At 38.0% G+C, this 17,381-nt stretch overlaps 1 protein-coding gene across 2 annotated transcripts in view; it reads right to left on the bottom strand.

The window, feature by feature from the left end:
• The window catches only part of CCDC141 (coiled-coil domain containing 141), a 164,082-nt gene that overhangs the window by 36,501 nt on the left and 110,200 nt on the right, over positions 1-17,381 (bottom strand). For both annotated transcript variants that reach the window (XM_005857641.2, XM_014546421.1), the window contains exons 9-12: positions 10,530-10,671; positions 8,768-8,887; positions 6,907-7,098; positions 3,462-3,641 (exon numbers count right to left, since the gene is read on the bottom strand). In XM_005857641.2, the coding sequence (XP_005857703.1) occupies positions 3,462-3,641; positions 6,907-7,098; positions 8,768-8,887; positions 10,530-10,671 (634 nt within the window). The remainder of the gene's footprint in view (positions 1-3,461; positions 3,642-6,906; positions 7,099-8,767; positions 8,888-10,529; positions 10,672-17,381) is intronic.

Raw genomic sequence — 17,381 nt, forward strand, 5'->3', positions numbered from 1 at the left:
TCAGGAAGATTAATCTACCGGAGGTCTAGTTAGTAAACACACTATTCATTCTACTTCTGTGGAAGGGCATGGAAAACTTTGCCATAACCTAGCCCAACAGGGCACTCAATTCTCAATTTTCCATTTACATGCAGGCACAATAAATGGTCTTCTGATATCTTGCTCTTTAGATACCTTGATAACAGGAAGGCGGTACCCCAAATAACATCTTGGTGGTCACCATTATGAATTTGTAAATTGGTACTTTTATCAAGATGTCTGCCAGATTTCTCACTTAAATCGGCTTCTCTAATCTTGATGATTTTTAGATGAACTGAAAATTTTTCAATTTCAAGCTTGAAAATATGAGCCACAGCAACCCAATCAAGAGTGCAACACTCAGCGGAAAATGCCAGCTGGCATTCTCCCCTCTTAACAGCCAAACTGGTTACCACATTTCAACAATAATGTTTGTTTAAAAACTTAATGCTCCAAAAGACATGAGAATAAAAAAATGTGTTTCACTTTCTTTACCAACAATTCCCTACCTCAGAATGATGCTGAACTATTATGTGGACCATAATGAAGTTAACTATTATGTAGACCATAATTCTTATCAATAAGGAGGAACTTATTTATCATATGACAGTGGTAAGGAGCTTAGGGTAAAGGATTCATTTTTTTACATAATACCTGACATTTGATACATTTTCACTAGTCCTACCAAGACAGGACTACATAACTGGAAAGCAAGAGAAAAAGTAGACAACTCCAGATCCAGATATAGTAATTAGCTGACACACACTTTAAATGCCCATGATTAATATAGTTAAAAAAGTGTCCAACTGGTGTTGCTCAGTGGTTGAGCGTCAACCTATGAATCAGGGGGTCATTGTTCAATTCCAGGTCAGGGTACATGGCCCCAGGTTTCCTGCTCAATCCCCACTAGGGGGTGTGTAGGAGGCAGCTGATCATGATTATCTCTTATCATTTAAGTTTCTGTCTCTCCCTCTCCCTTCCCCTCTGAAATCAAATATATGTGTGTCTGTGTGTATATATATATATATAAATAAAGTATACCAAAGTTGGAGCATAAGAATGAGAAGATAGGAAAGATAATTTAATCAGCAATTGAAATCTAAAAGAGAGAGAGAGAGAGAGAGAGAGAGAGAGAGAGAGAGAGAGGAGAAAGACGAAAGACTCATGGACACAGACAACAGTATAGTGATTGCAAGAGGGAATTGGGGAGGCAGAAGAAGGTAATGGGGGATAAATGGTGATGGAAGGAGACTTGACTTGAGGTGGTAAACACAATACAATATAAAGATGATGTATTGTAGAATTGCATACCTGAAACCTGTATAATTTTATTAACTAATGTCACCCAATAAATTCAATTTAAAACAAATCAAATGGAAACTACAGAACTAAGAAGTAAAATTTCTGAAATGAAGTTAGTAATAATTAAGCAAAAAATACAATTTGCAAATATTTGAATTCTCTTAAGAGTGCAAATTAGAGAAGTACACAATCAAGAGATGGAAGAATATATACTGAACAAAGTAAAAATGTAAAAGATAAATAAATGGTAGGTAGATGGATAGATAATAGATGTTCTAAATATTCCAAATGAAAAATAACAATTATTTTTACAAAAAGCACCTGGATAACGTAAGAACATGGGCAAATTGCTTAGCAAGTTTCCTCTGATGTTTAAAGATAGTATAAGATATGTTAGAACTGTTTCCTGTATATTTTGTTTCCACACAAATTGAATAAGAATGGCTTTCAAACAACAAAGGTTGAAACAAAGAAGATAATGTCATTCTCACATGATTTTTAAATTAAGGAACTCAAGCCTTAGGTCTTGAACTAAAAAACAAAGAAGAGAAAGAGAACATTGCAGTTGAAAATAGATGAGGGTAGTTAGATAAAACCTAACACTTCCAAATGAATTCAGGCTCCAGACTGAAATTAATCACATTCCAGAGTACTGAGAAAATTGTAGATGTCAGTTATCTTTGCAAGTCTACAGAAAATAGGAGAAGGGCCAGACAATTAGGGAGAGAAAAATGCCTTGATTTTCAAAGGGGGAAAGACTGGGCTACATAGTTTACAGATTGGAAAGCTTTACAGTGAAAACCATGCAATAAGTTCATCATTGATCAAGCAGTTTGTGAGCACTTTGGAAAGAATCTCTTGGTCACTATGAGCCAACCTGATTTCTGCCAAATTATTTTCATGCAATTGATAGGATGTTAGGTAGATATAGAATTAAACCCAGGAAAGTTGGCTAATGTAGTAGATAGCAGATGCAAAATTAGTTTGACAAGATGGAATCATGGGTAAAGATGAACAAGATGACATTGAATAGAAATAAATATAAAGACCCACATTTGTATGTAAAAGATAAATACCTGACACAGATATAAAATGGGAGAGACCTAGCTTGGCAGGAATTGTAATAAAAATTCCTGCAACTTTTATTCAATCACAGCCTTAATGTGAACCAGCATAGTGAAATCATGGCTAAAAATGAATGCATAACCTTAAGTCTCATTAGTAAAGAATGATGTACACTTTGTTTTACTCTGTGTTAAAGTTGTACTTTACTTTGGGGTTATATTTTATGAATGACTTTAACAAATCATAAAAATTTTGGGGAGGGAGGATCAGGACGGAGAGAGAAATGAAGCTGCCTCATAAATGACAGAAAGGATTTGCATGTGGTTTGCTGCAGAAAGGACTCAGATTAGATATAGCAATTATTTTCAATGTTTGAAGGACTTTCACATGTAAGAGAAATCAAATATGCATAGTCTCTCCCTACCTCATGTAACTACAGAGGGTTAGAACCAGGTATGAAGTCAGATTTGACTTAACATTTTAAAAAATGTTTTCTAGCAGCTCTTATTTTCTAACAATGGAATGAGCAGTTTCATTAGGAAGATACTTGAAGGAGAAGTGGCTTAACCATCTTTTAAGAATTCTGTAGAGAACTTTATATGGGTCAGAGGTTGATAAAAGGATTCTAGAGTATTTTTCAGACATAAGTGGACAACTAAAGTTTAGGATACATTTGTAAATATGATGGAGCTTCACTATAGAAAGATACGCTATAGTAAGAAATTCTTCAAAATGAAGATTCAGCCTAGATATTAACATGAGCCACTGGAAATTTTGTCAGGACTTTGTTGCAGGCTCTCAACATAACTTAGAACTCTAGGGTGCACTTCTATGTAAATAATAAAAATGTTGCATTTGGATTATAGTCAATCTTTCTTCTAGATAGTTAAAACTTGTGAGACGTGTAGGACTAAATAAACACAGACATGCTAGGCTTTGGCACTGCTCTAGGTTGAATGAAGCTAAGAACTTTCTAAACCCACACTACTGATGGATAGTTGAAGTTTTGAACTTATGATTTTGACTTTGACAAGTAATCCTTGCAGAAGGTGTGACTCGCATAATGTTATTCTCACCATATTTATCAAATTAAGGAACTCAAGCCCTAGGTCTTGAACTAAAAAACTCCTTTTTAAAAAGAGCTGCCACTGCTTCTCGGCTGAGTCAGACCAGTGCTTGGCTTCCGCGGTATCCTCTTCCTTCCTCGGGCTTTCCATTTGGTAAAACTCCTTCAGGCTCTCACACTGCTCCGCTACCTAAGAGAGAGAGAAAGAGAGAATATAAATGCAAGATAAGAACACTTGCACACATTTTTAAGAAAATGACACAGATTCCGATAAAAGCCTATGTAAAAATTAAATGGAAACTACATTTCAGAATTGTTTTTTCAGAGAAAGGAAGGGAGAGAGAAAAGGATGGTGGGAGAGAGAGAAAAACATCAATGTGAGAGAAACATCAGCCAGTTGCCAATCTTACATGCCCCAGCTGATAACTGAATCTCCAACTAAGGTATGTCCCCTGACTGGGAATCAAACCCACGTGACCTTTTGGTGTACAGGATGACGCTCCACCCAATTGAGCCACAGTGGCCAGGGCCAGGATTCTTTAAATAACTTAACTATTGTCAATTTATTAAAACGATATGAAAATCTATCTAAGTTGTTTACAGACTGGACTACTACTGGGTAGTAAATTGAACTAACAAGTTTATTATCTATCAGACCTACTTACTGTGACCCAAATCATATTTATGTATTTTGTATAATGTATGTTTTGCAATTGGGGACAATTTATGTCAAATACTGGTGTGATAATATTTAAAGCTGAGTTTTATAATTCAGAAGAAAGCCAGACAAGAAATAAATATAAGTCAGTGAAATATTAGTAACTCACTATTTGCTTTGAATCAGGGATAAACCTGAATGAGAATACAATTACTAATTTTCAGTACAAATATTAATATTCAACTGCTTCCATGAGCTAATCTTATCAAGTATATTACTTGATCTCCTTAGAATTCCACTTTTTTTCCTTTGCTAACCAATGTATGCAGTACTGGATTATTTTCAATCACTCTCTTTGAAGAGAGCTTATATAAAATCAAATGTGCCTATAGAATTAAAGATGAACATGTAATTGGCTGATATAGAAATAGTGGAAAAGTTTGACACACGTTTTTATGCATTTTGAACAATACTTAATGGTCAATAGGACAAGACTCCAAGAGCTTGTAACTACCAAAATCAATCTAAACAGGGTGAGAAACTTCAGGTGATGGTTAGTCACTGTATTTTAAAAATTTTAACAACATTCTTAATTTAAATGAACTTAATAAGAGAGCCTGCAAATGGCCTCACAAACTGAAGTGCTCTGCACATTTCCCATGTTCTATTTATTCATGACCCTGTTTTGCTGATGTTTGTCTCCTCAGCCCAGAATGATCTTTTCTCAGTTTTGTGCTCCTACACACCCTTCATGAGCTAGTTGAATTGCTACCTCCTCCAAGGAGTCTGTCCAACTAAGAATTAGCATTGATTTCCTTGGATTCCCAAAGATAGTTCTGGAAGAAAGATAACCAAAAGCAAGTTATTACAACACAAGGACAATATACACACAATATTATGGGCATAGTAAGGAGGGGGCATTTTTGAATTATTGGTGAACTGGAACCATAGGTGGGTGGGGGTGTAATTTTCATAGGAAAACAATGTTCAAGAGAGAGCACAGGCAAGGACTCTGCAACCCTCCATACTTCAGGAACAGGGAACCAAATTAGGAAAAAGAAGGAGGAACAGATAAAGAAGCAGACAGAGTGATTCCACTTATGTGAAGTATCCAAATAAGGCAAGTCTGTAGAGATAGAAAGCAGATCAGTCCTTGCCCTGGAAACAAAGATTGACTAAAAAGTGCACTGGGGCTACTTATGGGTTGATGGAACTATACTAAAACTAGAATGCAGTGACTGTTGCACAACTCAATAAATATAATAAAAATCATTGTACTCCAAAATAGATGAATTGTATGCTATGTAAATTATACTTAATAAATTTGGGGGAGGGAGTCTAAGCCAAAGGAGGTAAGAATAACAGGATTAAATAAATGTGGCAGAGAGATTAAGCAGGATGAAGACTGAAAATAGAGATTTCATTTATCAATCAGTAAGTAACGTATAAGGACATTTTCAATGAGTGAAGAGGTAGCAGATGGCTGGATTAAATTGCTGTGGGAAGAGGACTGGGGAGGATGAACAAGTAGAGACAAGAAATATCATCTTCCCATTGTCAAGTCCAGATGTAAGGGGAAGGAAAGTATAGAGTGGTTGCCTTCATGACCATTTGGGCATAACTGTAGACCAAAGGCAAGGAAGTAATGGAAAAAGCCAATTTCAAACATTAGAGGAGGTTAGTAGAGCTAGATTCTGAAGGATGTGGGAACATACAGGGAGGGATTAATTTTCTCTTAATGCTGGACAGAAGTAGGGACTTGACTTTATTGGCCAGAGTGGAAGTGGGGTGAGTAAATCAATTGGTTTGGAAGTCCAAGAAAGTCAAGGCAGTTAAGCTCAATGGACTCTTTTTTGTTGTTGTTACATATGAAGTAAGGGCACCAGATGAGATTTAAGTATGGAAACTGGGGTAAGATGTTTTAAAATTGCTACTAAATGGATGCCAATAAGGAGCATATGGGAGCCCAGCTGAGGCAGAGACCAATAAAATTGTAACAGCGCCAATCAGCACAATTGTATGATTTTCTGCAGGAGTGTCTGGAAGCTTGGAAAGAAAAGTTGAGTAAACAGAGTGTTGGATTGATCTAGTATTGGGAACTGGCAGGGTTCGTCAGGGTGGAAGGCAGGAAGTTGAGGGCATGGAGAATGGAATGCAAATGAGTAACCATGAGCTGGTGAGGAAAGAAGGAAACCTGAGGGGGAAGGAGAGTGACAGAGTGAGAGCACTGCCAAGATTAGGACAGAAGGCTCTGCCAGCTAGGAAAATCAATGAAGTGAAAGCTGGGAAGAGGAAAGAACATAGGTTCTTCTGAGAAGGTGGTGTTTGCAAAGCTAAGGTTTCAGCCCTAAACCCACAGATCCAGGGGCCAGAGTAGGTCATGGAAGTAGAAACTGAACCAAAAATCAAGGAGGTATGTTTTTGGCAATAAAGATTCAGAAAACAAACACTTCTTTGTACCTTTCCCACCATGGGTTAGAAGATGACTTATTTTTAAATGATTTTGTGCTATATTTAGGATAGTGTAAATATGTATGGGCCAAAGTAAAAAGTATTCTAACACAACCACTTTGCTTATTTGTATGTATATCTACACAAACATACTTGTATTGTGTTTCAGTAAAACGACTTACTGCTTTAGTTTTATATGGTGCCTTTGTGAATCAAGGGCCTATCAGTGAGTACATGCACTGGGGTGGACTATATGGAACAACCCACCAGGGCTCCCATCCCCATAGGACGTAGGAAGATGGCAGGGGCCACCTTGTTGATAACAGAGAGCACACAGGTACTGTACCTCCTCTGATGACTTTAGAAATGCCACATAGGTCTGCAGGACTTGGGACCTGGAGCCGATGCTTTGGCCAAGTATGTTTAATTCTTCCTCTAGCCATTTAGCTTTAGAAGAAAGTGATGCTACTTCATCAGGTTCAAATTCATTTTTCTCTGTCATAAGTTTTGTGGCTGCTTCTAATTCATGTGATGCTTCCTATGAAAGCAAAGCACAGAGGGTCAGAAGCTGACAGGGGAATCATGAACATTCACATTTCATTACCTTCTGCACATCCATCTATAACGGTTATTAATTGAACTTGTATCCAAGATGCTCCTCAATAAAAGGAAGGCACAACTTGCCAAAATTAAAAAAAAAAGGTGTCTTAAAATAAAAACCACCTCAAAGTATTCTTTCAGTCTATCAGCTACACTTCTTATTTAGAGCATTCTAAATTCTGTTACAAATAGAAGAAACGTTGTTAGGTATGAAAAGTGGTAAAACAAAATGGCAAAAACATTTTAAATAATTTAAATAAAATAAGTATAGTCCAGAATTATTTTTGAAATTAACAATAAGCTCTAGCAAATTCTTAAGTTAATTTTGTTATATACAAAATGGAAAGTTTATAGAAATTGTTTACTCATTTTTAAATTTATAAAAATGAAATCAATTACACAGTCTTGTTTGAATTGCTATCTAGAAGGATTTTTAAACAAGTGTAGGGAAATATTAGATATGGGGTCTAAAAAGCCTAAAGAATCAGTGAATTTGACTTGCGTAGGGTCACTCTTCTGTGTTTTATTTTGAGTGCAATTTGTGGCATGTGGGATCTAACTACTGATGAAATAAATAAGTATTGTAGGCATTACAGATACAATTGCCATAGAAAGCCATATAAGATTTCAGGTGATACCACGCTAGGAATCAAGCAAAAATGAAAGAAAAAACTTCATCCTCATTTGCAGCAAGAAGGGGTGGCTTCCCTACTTGTGTTTAATATGCTTCCCAAGTACTCCACTGAACAATGGTAATTTTAATATACGAGTGCTGCTTCCAGAAGGCACTCGGGGAAGGAAGGAGCAGGGGGAGTTTCTTCCATGCGGTTTCTTCCTTAATTCTAACAATTTTGGAATATAAATGTGAATTCAGACATACATTTTATTTTAAACATTCTAAATAATGAATTAGAAACACTTCATTTAACAAATGGGCGTGTCTGTGAGTGTTGGGTGCGGGTGCCTCTGTGAAGGAGCCTGTGCTGCCAAGGACTGATGGGGAGGTACAGCCACCCCTGCTGACTTGGCGAGCCAGGGGCACACGTGACTCCCTTTCCTAAACACCTGGGGCAGGTCTGGAGCTACTAGCAGGAATATTTGAACCTAAGTCCCATGGGAAAGGGGTGAAGGGAGTTAGAGAAGGTGCTAGGAAGAGGAGGGCAATTTCTGTCTCCTAAGGCTTAGTGTGCAAACAAGATTTGCCTCCTGGAATCTTGTATTAACACATGTCGCTTCTGGTAATTTTCTTTTGTAACTTACTCTAGTAGAAAATCACAAATAGTCTTATAAATGCACTCTCCCTGCCCCCTTTAATCCCCCAAAGGAGTTTCTAACATCTTTCTGGCCAGGAAAAGGGGCTAAATGAGTGTTTAATACCAGGCTAGAATGCTGAGCTTCAGTGAGCTCAAACTCCCTACTAAGTGCATGTTTAAATGTAGATAATTCAGATACACTTCAGAGTAGTAGCTTTTAAGTCATTATTTACCACAATATTAATTTAGAATTGCAGCCCTCATGAGAACTAGGAGTTAGTTTTATAGCTACCAGATATAAAGAAATCATCTTTACAAAATCATAACCATGATAATGATTCTCATTGTATTTACCTTAGCTTGGATATCGAGTTCCAAATATTTACACAAAATCTTCTCTGACTCAGAAAGGCTGGAACCGACATCCATGGCATTGGAAAGTACTAGACTGATTTCCTGAATTGACATTTCCACCTATAGAAAAAAAGAACACATTGTAGCCTTGGTAACATGTATTTGCATATGCATAGAGAAGGTAAATATTACTCTATATATTCCCATTATACTTTAATGTAAATCAACATTAAGCTAAAAATAGTTTTAAATATTTTAGAATTTCATATTTAAATTAGTAATGTTGCTCTTCATATGAGGTAATGCTGCTGATCCACCCATAGAGGGTGTATGTTTTAAAATATTTCATTATATTGGTAGCAATGAGATAAAAAGCAATCATCCATGCCCTCTAAGAATTTGTTATCTGTATTATCTAGACAGGATAATGTACTTGCCAACACATATGCAGAGATGAATGTATCTGGTTAATTAATTCACAAGCATCCACTATAAGTTGAATGGGGCCCAATTAACTGGCACATTTTGAGATAGAGGTTTAGAGCGTGGGTATTAGATCATCTTATGGGTTACTATTTTTAGGGCTGGGGGATCCTGAGGCAGCACCAAACCCTGTAAACATGATAATAAAACAGGAACACACTTATGTGATTTAATTGATGAATGTAAAGACTATACACATGAATAAATGAATAAAGTGACCTTTGAAGGTTCTATTCCATTCAAGTCACTGCCTTCATCCGGGCTCTCACTAGAGCCCATACTTCCCAGATCAAATGGGTTCTGAACTGGCAGTAAGACAATAGCAACAGCTGTGTGAGCTCCTTGTGTTTTCCACCACCACCAAATTAGCTTGACTCTCAAGCTCTAGGGAATGTGGCTCCACAGCTGCCGCCGTATTTGGAATCTCCCTGGATCCCCGGCCTCAGAACCAGGCTCAAATTCCCAAGTTTCTGGACCAATAACAGGTGGGGTGACAATTTAAATAGAGACATGGTTAACTAATAACCTCTCCTGTGAAGTCTCCTAATTCTACTTGTTCAAGTCGGGCATATAAATTCATTGTATTACATGAAAATATCATAAAAAATTTGAGACATTAATGTCATTGAGATATTACTAGTTTTTGCTATGTATTCCACCGACAGGTAAGTAACTTTTTGTTTAGTCAAATAGTAGCTGCCTGGTTTCATTCCTCTTTGAAAATAGAAAATAAAATTCTCCCATACCAAGACATTCTATTCACTCTGCAGAAAGGATTTCCAAGTGTGTGCTTGTATTCAGAATGACCATGTCCATTGCACTGACCTAGTTCAATAAAATATGATAATGGCAATTTATTCCTGGAACCCCTACAACGCATCATTTTTGTTATGTATTGAATGTCCTCATGTTCTATGGTTCCATGTTAATTAAAATTTGCACATATTGGAACCATGCAGAAAGTCATGTAAATCAAGGACACCATCAAAATACGCACATGGTTAGAACTGCTTTTGTGTATACGTGTTCATGGCTGGGTGGCAAGTAGGGTTACATATATAGTTTTGGCACCCTGGGGCAGGGATGGATGATGAGCAGTGATAAATTGCAACTCTATTCTGTTCAATTGTAAAACCTAACATGGCCCATGAGAGAAGCCTAAGGAGACATCTCCCTATTCTCTCTCAGGCCCACATGTACAATTACCAAATCATTTATTATCATCAAACAAGGGTTCATCAAAATAGTATTTTAAGGAGGACATATTTTATGAAACTACCTTCCTCAGGTAGTCCTCCACTGAGACTGCTAATTGTTGTTTCTTGAGAGCAAATTCCTTGTGCGCTGAACACTGTCCGGTCAGATGATCCACTCGTCTCTGGATGCATCCCATCATCTCATGGACGCCGGTCACCCGGGAGCTGAGTGTAACAGCCAGCTGTTAGTTCATTCCACCCCCATCTAGAAGCCCCAGGGTCAGGGAACATTTGAAAGTAGATTTGCTCTTTCAGGAGAGGTACAAGTTGGTAAAAGTTATCCAGCTTCAGGCTTTAGGATAATCAAAGTTTAAGTAGTGATGGTCCTAATACAGGAAGAGCAAAACCAAATTATGTTCCTTTGTTTAAGTCAGTCAGTCCTGAGGGAAAAGATGAGTTATGGGTTTTACAACCAGGTCTAATCTTCTCTAAAGGGTTTACTTTTAATGTTTCTCTGGGAGATTGTATAAGGACCTTATGGCAAAAAGCACAGTGTGCTTGCCAAGACTTTTCCTGGGGGTGTTATTTTAAAGCTTCATTTATCTAAAGGAGCTCTTTGAATAGAAATGCAGATCAGCCAGTTAACAAAACATCTGCTAATCCAATAAGGTAAAATATTGATGTAACACTAAGGACCTTGTTCTCCACGATTATGAATGCTCAAGGCTGCGTTCATTAGAAGAAAACCAAGTTATCACCAACCATTAGGAATCTAATGTGCTTGTTCACACAAAAGAAACCCAGCCTCATGTCATTTCTCACCTGTGCTGGCCTCATGAGGAATAGGAAAGTGACATGAGAGCTCATAACATGAAAATGCCTTTAAAACAACACATGAACTTAGAGTTGGACCCCATTTGCTGGGTCTAAAGCTAGATCAGCAAGTTTCCTCATCATTTCCAACGTTGGCCGGCCAGCAATGCAGGACAAGGAAAGAACACGGCTGATGGAATGAGCACTCTGTACCTTTTCAACCTATTCCTAAGACAGAGCCTCTCCTACTATGCAAGAAGTTGAAGTCTTTAATTTCCTGTCAGTCATTTCCTTCAAATACTAATAAAGATGAACACGATATCTCTTAAATTTAATTACCCAGAGTTAAAAAGATCTTGGAATGAGGCACAGATTTCAGAAGTTTTACCTCAAATAATTAATTTATGACTCTGTAAAAATGAATTTAATTAGTAATGAAATGAGGGCAAGAACTGAGAGGTAAAGCGGCATCACAGGAATGGCAATGAGGCTGCTGAAGAGGTAAGAGAATCCAATCCAATGAATATGAGATTCAAGTGCATAATGTGGGTGTCACTGAGTCCCAGATAAGTTTAATTGGGGGATCTTATTCTTGACACATAATGTTCCACAAATATTACACTTAAAACAATCAGTTTGTATGTTAATAACTCAAAGATAGTGAAGAGTATAATCAAGGAATCAGGAGAGTTTTAGAAATAATTCTTACGATATGTAAGTCCACAAAATCTGTAAAAGCAGGGTACTGGTAATGCTAATCATATTTTAACTAGGTTTTAGACTTTGGGCCATTATATGCCCAAAAAAAGCACTTAAAAGTCCAATTGTCCTCTGTCTTATAGGTTCCAAGTTTTCTATAGTATATTTAAATCTGGAATGAGAAAGATAAACAAAAAAGAAAAAGTGAATAAGCGCTATGAAAAGATTGTACAGAGAATAAAGTTTGTGAAATAAATGGGTAAACATTGGCAAGTCACCATTTTTAATGTTTTGAGCCATCTCTTTTCTAATTCTCATAACTACCCTCTGATCTGGGTACAACTGTCATCTCCATTTTGCAGATGAGCAAACTGAGGAACAGAAAAGCTCGGTAGCTTTCCCAGGTCACAATTAAGTGGCCAAGATGGATTCGAACCTGCTTATCTGATTTCAGAGTCCACACCCTTTACCACTTCACAGTACCTTTTCGGGGGCTGTTACATATGATAGGAGGGTGAGGGTTTTCTTCCTTTCAAATTTCACTTTCCCTGATGTTGAGTGTTGATGGAAAGAGGCTGGCATGTTTTGAAATTGGCTAGCTTCTCTTAGACTGTCTGTAGTTTTCAAAGTAGCCACTAGAGGGGCACAGTATCAACACAGAGAAAGGAAACAGGGAAACAAAACAAAACCAAGAATTCCTTCCGTAAAAATAATGCTCTTTAGCAACTTACAATTTGAATTTTGATAAATCAAATAGGGTATCTCTCCCTCTATCTTTGGAAGAACTATCCATTCTTGATTTTTCAATGACCTAGGAGATTCGGTCTCATTATGTGGTGATTTGTGCCTTAACGGCTGTATCAATCGCATTGTAAATTCTTCACAGGAAAGGACAGCATTCTTTTTCATTCACATATCTCTGCAGCCCTGAGCACATAGCCTTGTAAGTAGTAGGTTAATAAACGTTTTGAAATGAAATAAAATACACTTTGATCAATATTTGAGGGAAGAGAAAACAGATTTAAGGAATAAGAACACATGCATAGTCACTGTATAAAAATGTCACTAATAACCATTTCCAAACAATGACGACTTTGCCCTTTGCCCACTTACAGAAGCTTTAGGCTATCCGAAGACTGCCCAACTTCTTCCTTGGCGGTTTAGCATTTATAGTTATGTGGACTAGTACTTCCTTCCTTGATTTCAGGGATGAAGAACCTTTTTCTGCCAAGGGCCATTTGTATATTTATAACATCAATTGCGGGCCATACAAAATTATTAACTTAAAAAATTAGCCTTCTGTATTTGGGTAAACATTTAACTAATTCACCCCCAATGCCTTGTCAGGACCAGACCAAATGATTTCGTGGGCCTTATACAGCTCGTGGGCCGGACAGTCCTCACCCTTGTTATTGGAAGCCTTAAGGTCAGACTGAATTGCCTTGGTTCCCTGTGCATTACTGCCTGTCCACTGTGTGTGCTACTGCCTGTCCACTGTGTGCGCTACTCTTACCTGGGGCTTAGACCTCTCCCTCAGTATGAGAAATTCCCCATTATCTTGCTTACCCTGGCCAGCTCCTGTTTTCTTCTTTATGTCCTCAGCTAGATCATCTCCATCTCTTCTGGCATCTCTTCCCTTTCCCTGAGTCCCAGCTGGAATATACTAGTATCTGTCACACTCCTAACCCCAGGGCCACCCCTGCCCTATGCCTACTTAGTGAAAACCTAATCTGCAGGTTACAACCTGCCCCAATTCCATCGTGTTTAGCTAGAAACTTTATACACTGATCCCACATTTTTCCTTTGAACATTCCAAACATTTTAAAACATGTATAGCGGGCACATCGGTGATGTTCTCAGAGCCTGTAAAGCAGATGGCTTCATCAAAGGGCAAATATGACTTCACTCTGCCAGCAATTCTTACATGAGCTGAAAATAAATGAATAGATTTCCACCAGTTTCCAAGGAACAATCCTGTGAAATAAATGATGGGATCAGAACTAAGAGCAAGTGACAGGAACTGTCACTTTGTTCTGATTTGGGAGCCACACTGCTCCTGTGCTGCCTCATTGGGTGGGAGAGGGGCTGACAGAGGACTAGACGTCTAGGTCTAAGGATCTACGGCTCTGTGATTTCGCTGGAAATACTGGCTGATGTTTGAGCTTTCTCTATAAGAATGGAGTAGATGGTACCTGTCTGTATGAATGTGGGGTTCATCAGATTATTCCTGATGTTGATTTTGACTTCTTCAAGCATCACAGATACTCAGAAATAACATACTGAGGCTTTGGCAGACATTTGTTAGAAACTCCATCATGGGAACTTTTTCTCCCTTGTTCATTGAGGCAGTAGAGGAGAGGGGAGAGGGAAGAAAAATGATTGATTTTTCCCACTAAAGAACAGAGACATATTGACTTCTGGCTCAAATAGACTATTCTATTTGCTGTATGGAAGCAGTTGCCCTGTCTTTGCATCTGTCACAAATAGGGATTGGGGGAGGGGAGCAAATCCCAATGTTAATGTGTTCTAATGACTCTTTCCGGAGGACAGCACGTTGCTTCTAAACCTTTCATAAATTACCATTGGCAGCCCATCTGGATGAGGAGCTGAACCAGATGGTAGGCGCTTGACAGCTCACTCTCTCTCATCAGAAGGAATCAGCTGATCACATTTTTCTTCTTGTCCATGGACAAATTATACTTTGAAAATGGAAAAAATATATATATCTTCCTTAGCTTTTAGCTCATTACTTCTCTTGGCAGGGACTCAAACAGTGTCCCTTCATGTTTATAAATTTCAATATTTTGGAGGAAACAACAGTCATTCTCTAGTTCTCTTATGTACTTTGAAAAAGTGCCATTTGTTCTGTAGAAGTGAAATGTCTGTTTTCCCTTTTTTTTTCTGACTTAAGTTATACATATTGAGAATCCCTCCCTACCAAACAAATCTCTCTCTCTCTCTCTCTCTCTCTCTCTCTCTCTCTCTCTCTCTCCTATTTAAAATACACATAGTGCTAAAGAAACCGAAAGCAGTGATGGGGTTGAAGCTACAGCATGCCTGGTTCTGGCACAGATGCCTGCAGAGATGTCCACAAGAGGCCACAGAGACCTACAGGAAGGCTACCGTAGCTTGGATTCTACCTGAAATAAGTAGCAGGGATGGGATTCTCCCTCCTTGTGAAAGGAGGCTGAAAAATGTTGTAGTTGAGTGAGCAAAGAAATCAGATACAGAGGGGCAGTCAGGAACCACCTCTTGAGAACACATCTCTGAGAGCCAGTGTGTCTCAGTGGGAGCTAATGGGATGCTAATCAAACAACAGAAGACTGAGTCTAGACTGGGGACCCTATGAGTTCAGGTGGAAGTCACTGCAAAGCTGTTAAGGATGAAAGAACCAAGAGGAGAGAACAAAACCAAGGAAAATAAAGCCAAACAAACAAACAAACAAACACTTCCCACTCCAGATGAGAGTACAATCTAAAATTTCAGGACATACAAGAAAAAGACATCCTAAGAAAAGCCACTAGCCAACTGAGAGATAAATGTACTCTATCTGAGATGAAAATAAGGAAAACAACCTGAAAATGACATTACCACAAATACAACTGAGATCATCCGAGAGATAAAGGAAACCCCAAAACCTATAATAACAGAATGGGAAACGCTGAAACAAATACAGTCAGAAATAAACACAATATTGGATATGAAACAAATGAGTTAGAAATCCTGAAAATGAAAAAAAAGTAATTATGAAAACTAAAAGAATCACTGAATGAAAACAAAGGGGAAATTATAACAAAAGAGAAAATTAGTCTGAGGGATTCACAGAATACAGCACAAAGAGCTAAAGGAAAGAGAAATATGAAGGCATTCGGAGACCTGAGTGACAGACTGAGGGGCTCCAACACTGCCTGGAGCTCCAGGAGAAGGGAAGGCACCGCAGAAAGTCAATATTCTAAGACATAAGGGCTAAAAATGTTCCATGCTTGATGACATAAACCCTCAGATAAAAGGGCACAGCAATAACTAAACAGGCAAATATTCTCATTTGAGATAATTGGGAAAATATAAAAATAGATTTGAACGTAGTGCCTTCCAAACAGTTTCTCTTTTTGCCGTCGGTCCCTGCCTCTCCCCTCTGGAGTCAGTGTGATGCCAGATGCACAACTTGGATCTGACTTTCACTCACTTCACATTATGTTGTGAGGATTCTCTGTGTCTTTGAATATTCCTCAAAAAAACACTGTTTTGATATGAATATTTCATGATGTGCTTGCCCTTAATATATTAAAACATTTCCCTATTTTCTGAAAATATTTAGGTGGTTTTTGATCCACACTATTGGAAAGAGAATGGTAATGAACATTATATTCATAAACATGTCACTCATCTCTCTCTCCCTCACTCACTCTCTCTCTCTCTCTCTCTTTCATATTATTTTCTCCTCGAACACTCTAGTCCAGCGGTTCTCAACCTGTGAGTCATGACCCCTTTGGGGGTCGAACGACCCTTTCACAGGGGTCGCCTAAAACCATCAGAAAACACATATATAATTACATATTGTTTTTGTGATTAAGCACTATGCTTTAATTATGTTCAATTTGTAACAATGAAATTGGGGGTCACCACAACATGAGGAACTGTATTAAAGGGCCGCGGCATTAGGAAGGTTGAGAACCACTGCTCTAGTCTAAGACAACTCCTCTGTAGAGACCCAAGGCAAATATTTCTGTCCTGCCCCTTTAGCCAGGCCTCCTCTGCCGGCACCATAGTTCCAGACCTTCTTACTCTGGGGTCCTGGCTACTTCACATCACATCATCACCTTCATAAATGAATAAGTTCATTTTGCAATGAGGGGCTCCTAGATATTTTACAAGAACCTAATCTAGTTACTCCTAGATTTAATGGAAAAGGTGAACTTTGGGTGCCTTTCACACTGAGAGTTCCAGAATTTTGAAAGCCTGGACAATGTTACCAGGCCCAGATTGCAGTGATGACATTTACTCAACCTCTGAAAAGAATAACTTAATATAGACATGAAAATATTTGGAAAGTGGCTGAGTTAACACTGTCATAAGAACTTTGTAATTTCCTAAATTTCAGTATGTGACATTTACCATCTAAATGCATCATCATCAAACTTTTTTTAAAAAGAGCTATTTTAAGCTCTTAAATGCTCAACGGGATTCCTATAAAATGCAACTATAAATGACTCTATTACGCAAAGGAAATTTCTGTTTTTGTTTCTTTGTTTAGTTTTTTAGAGGACGGGGAATGTCTTTGTTTTCCACGTAAGATCTTTAAAAATATTTTTACTGAGATAGAGGCTTTCCTTTGATGCCATACCAAGTCCCATGACATTTCAAATCAAGTCACCTAATATGTAAATGCTAAGATGAGGAACATAAGAGAAGTTTCCCGCATG

The sequence above is a fragment of the Myotis brandtii genome, unplaced genomic scaffold, assembly GCF_000412655.1.
Source record: "Myotis brandtii unplaced genomic scaffold, ASM41265v1 scaffold112, whole genome shotgun sequence".
Taxonomy (NCBI): Eukaryota; Metazoa; Chordata; class Mammalia; order Chiroptera; family Vespertilionidae; genus Myotis; species Myotis brandtii.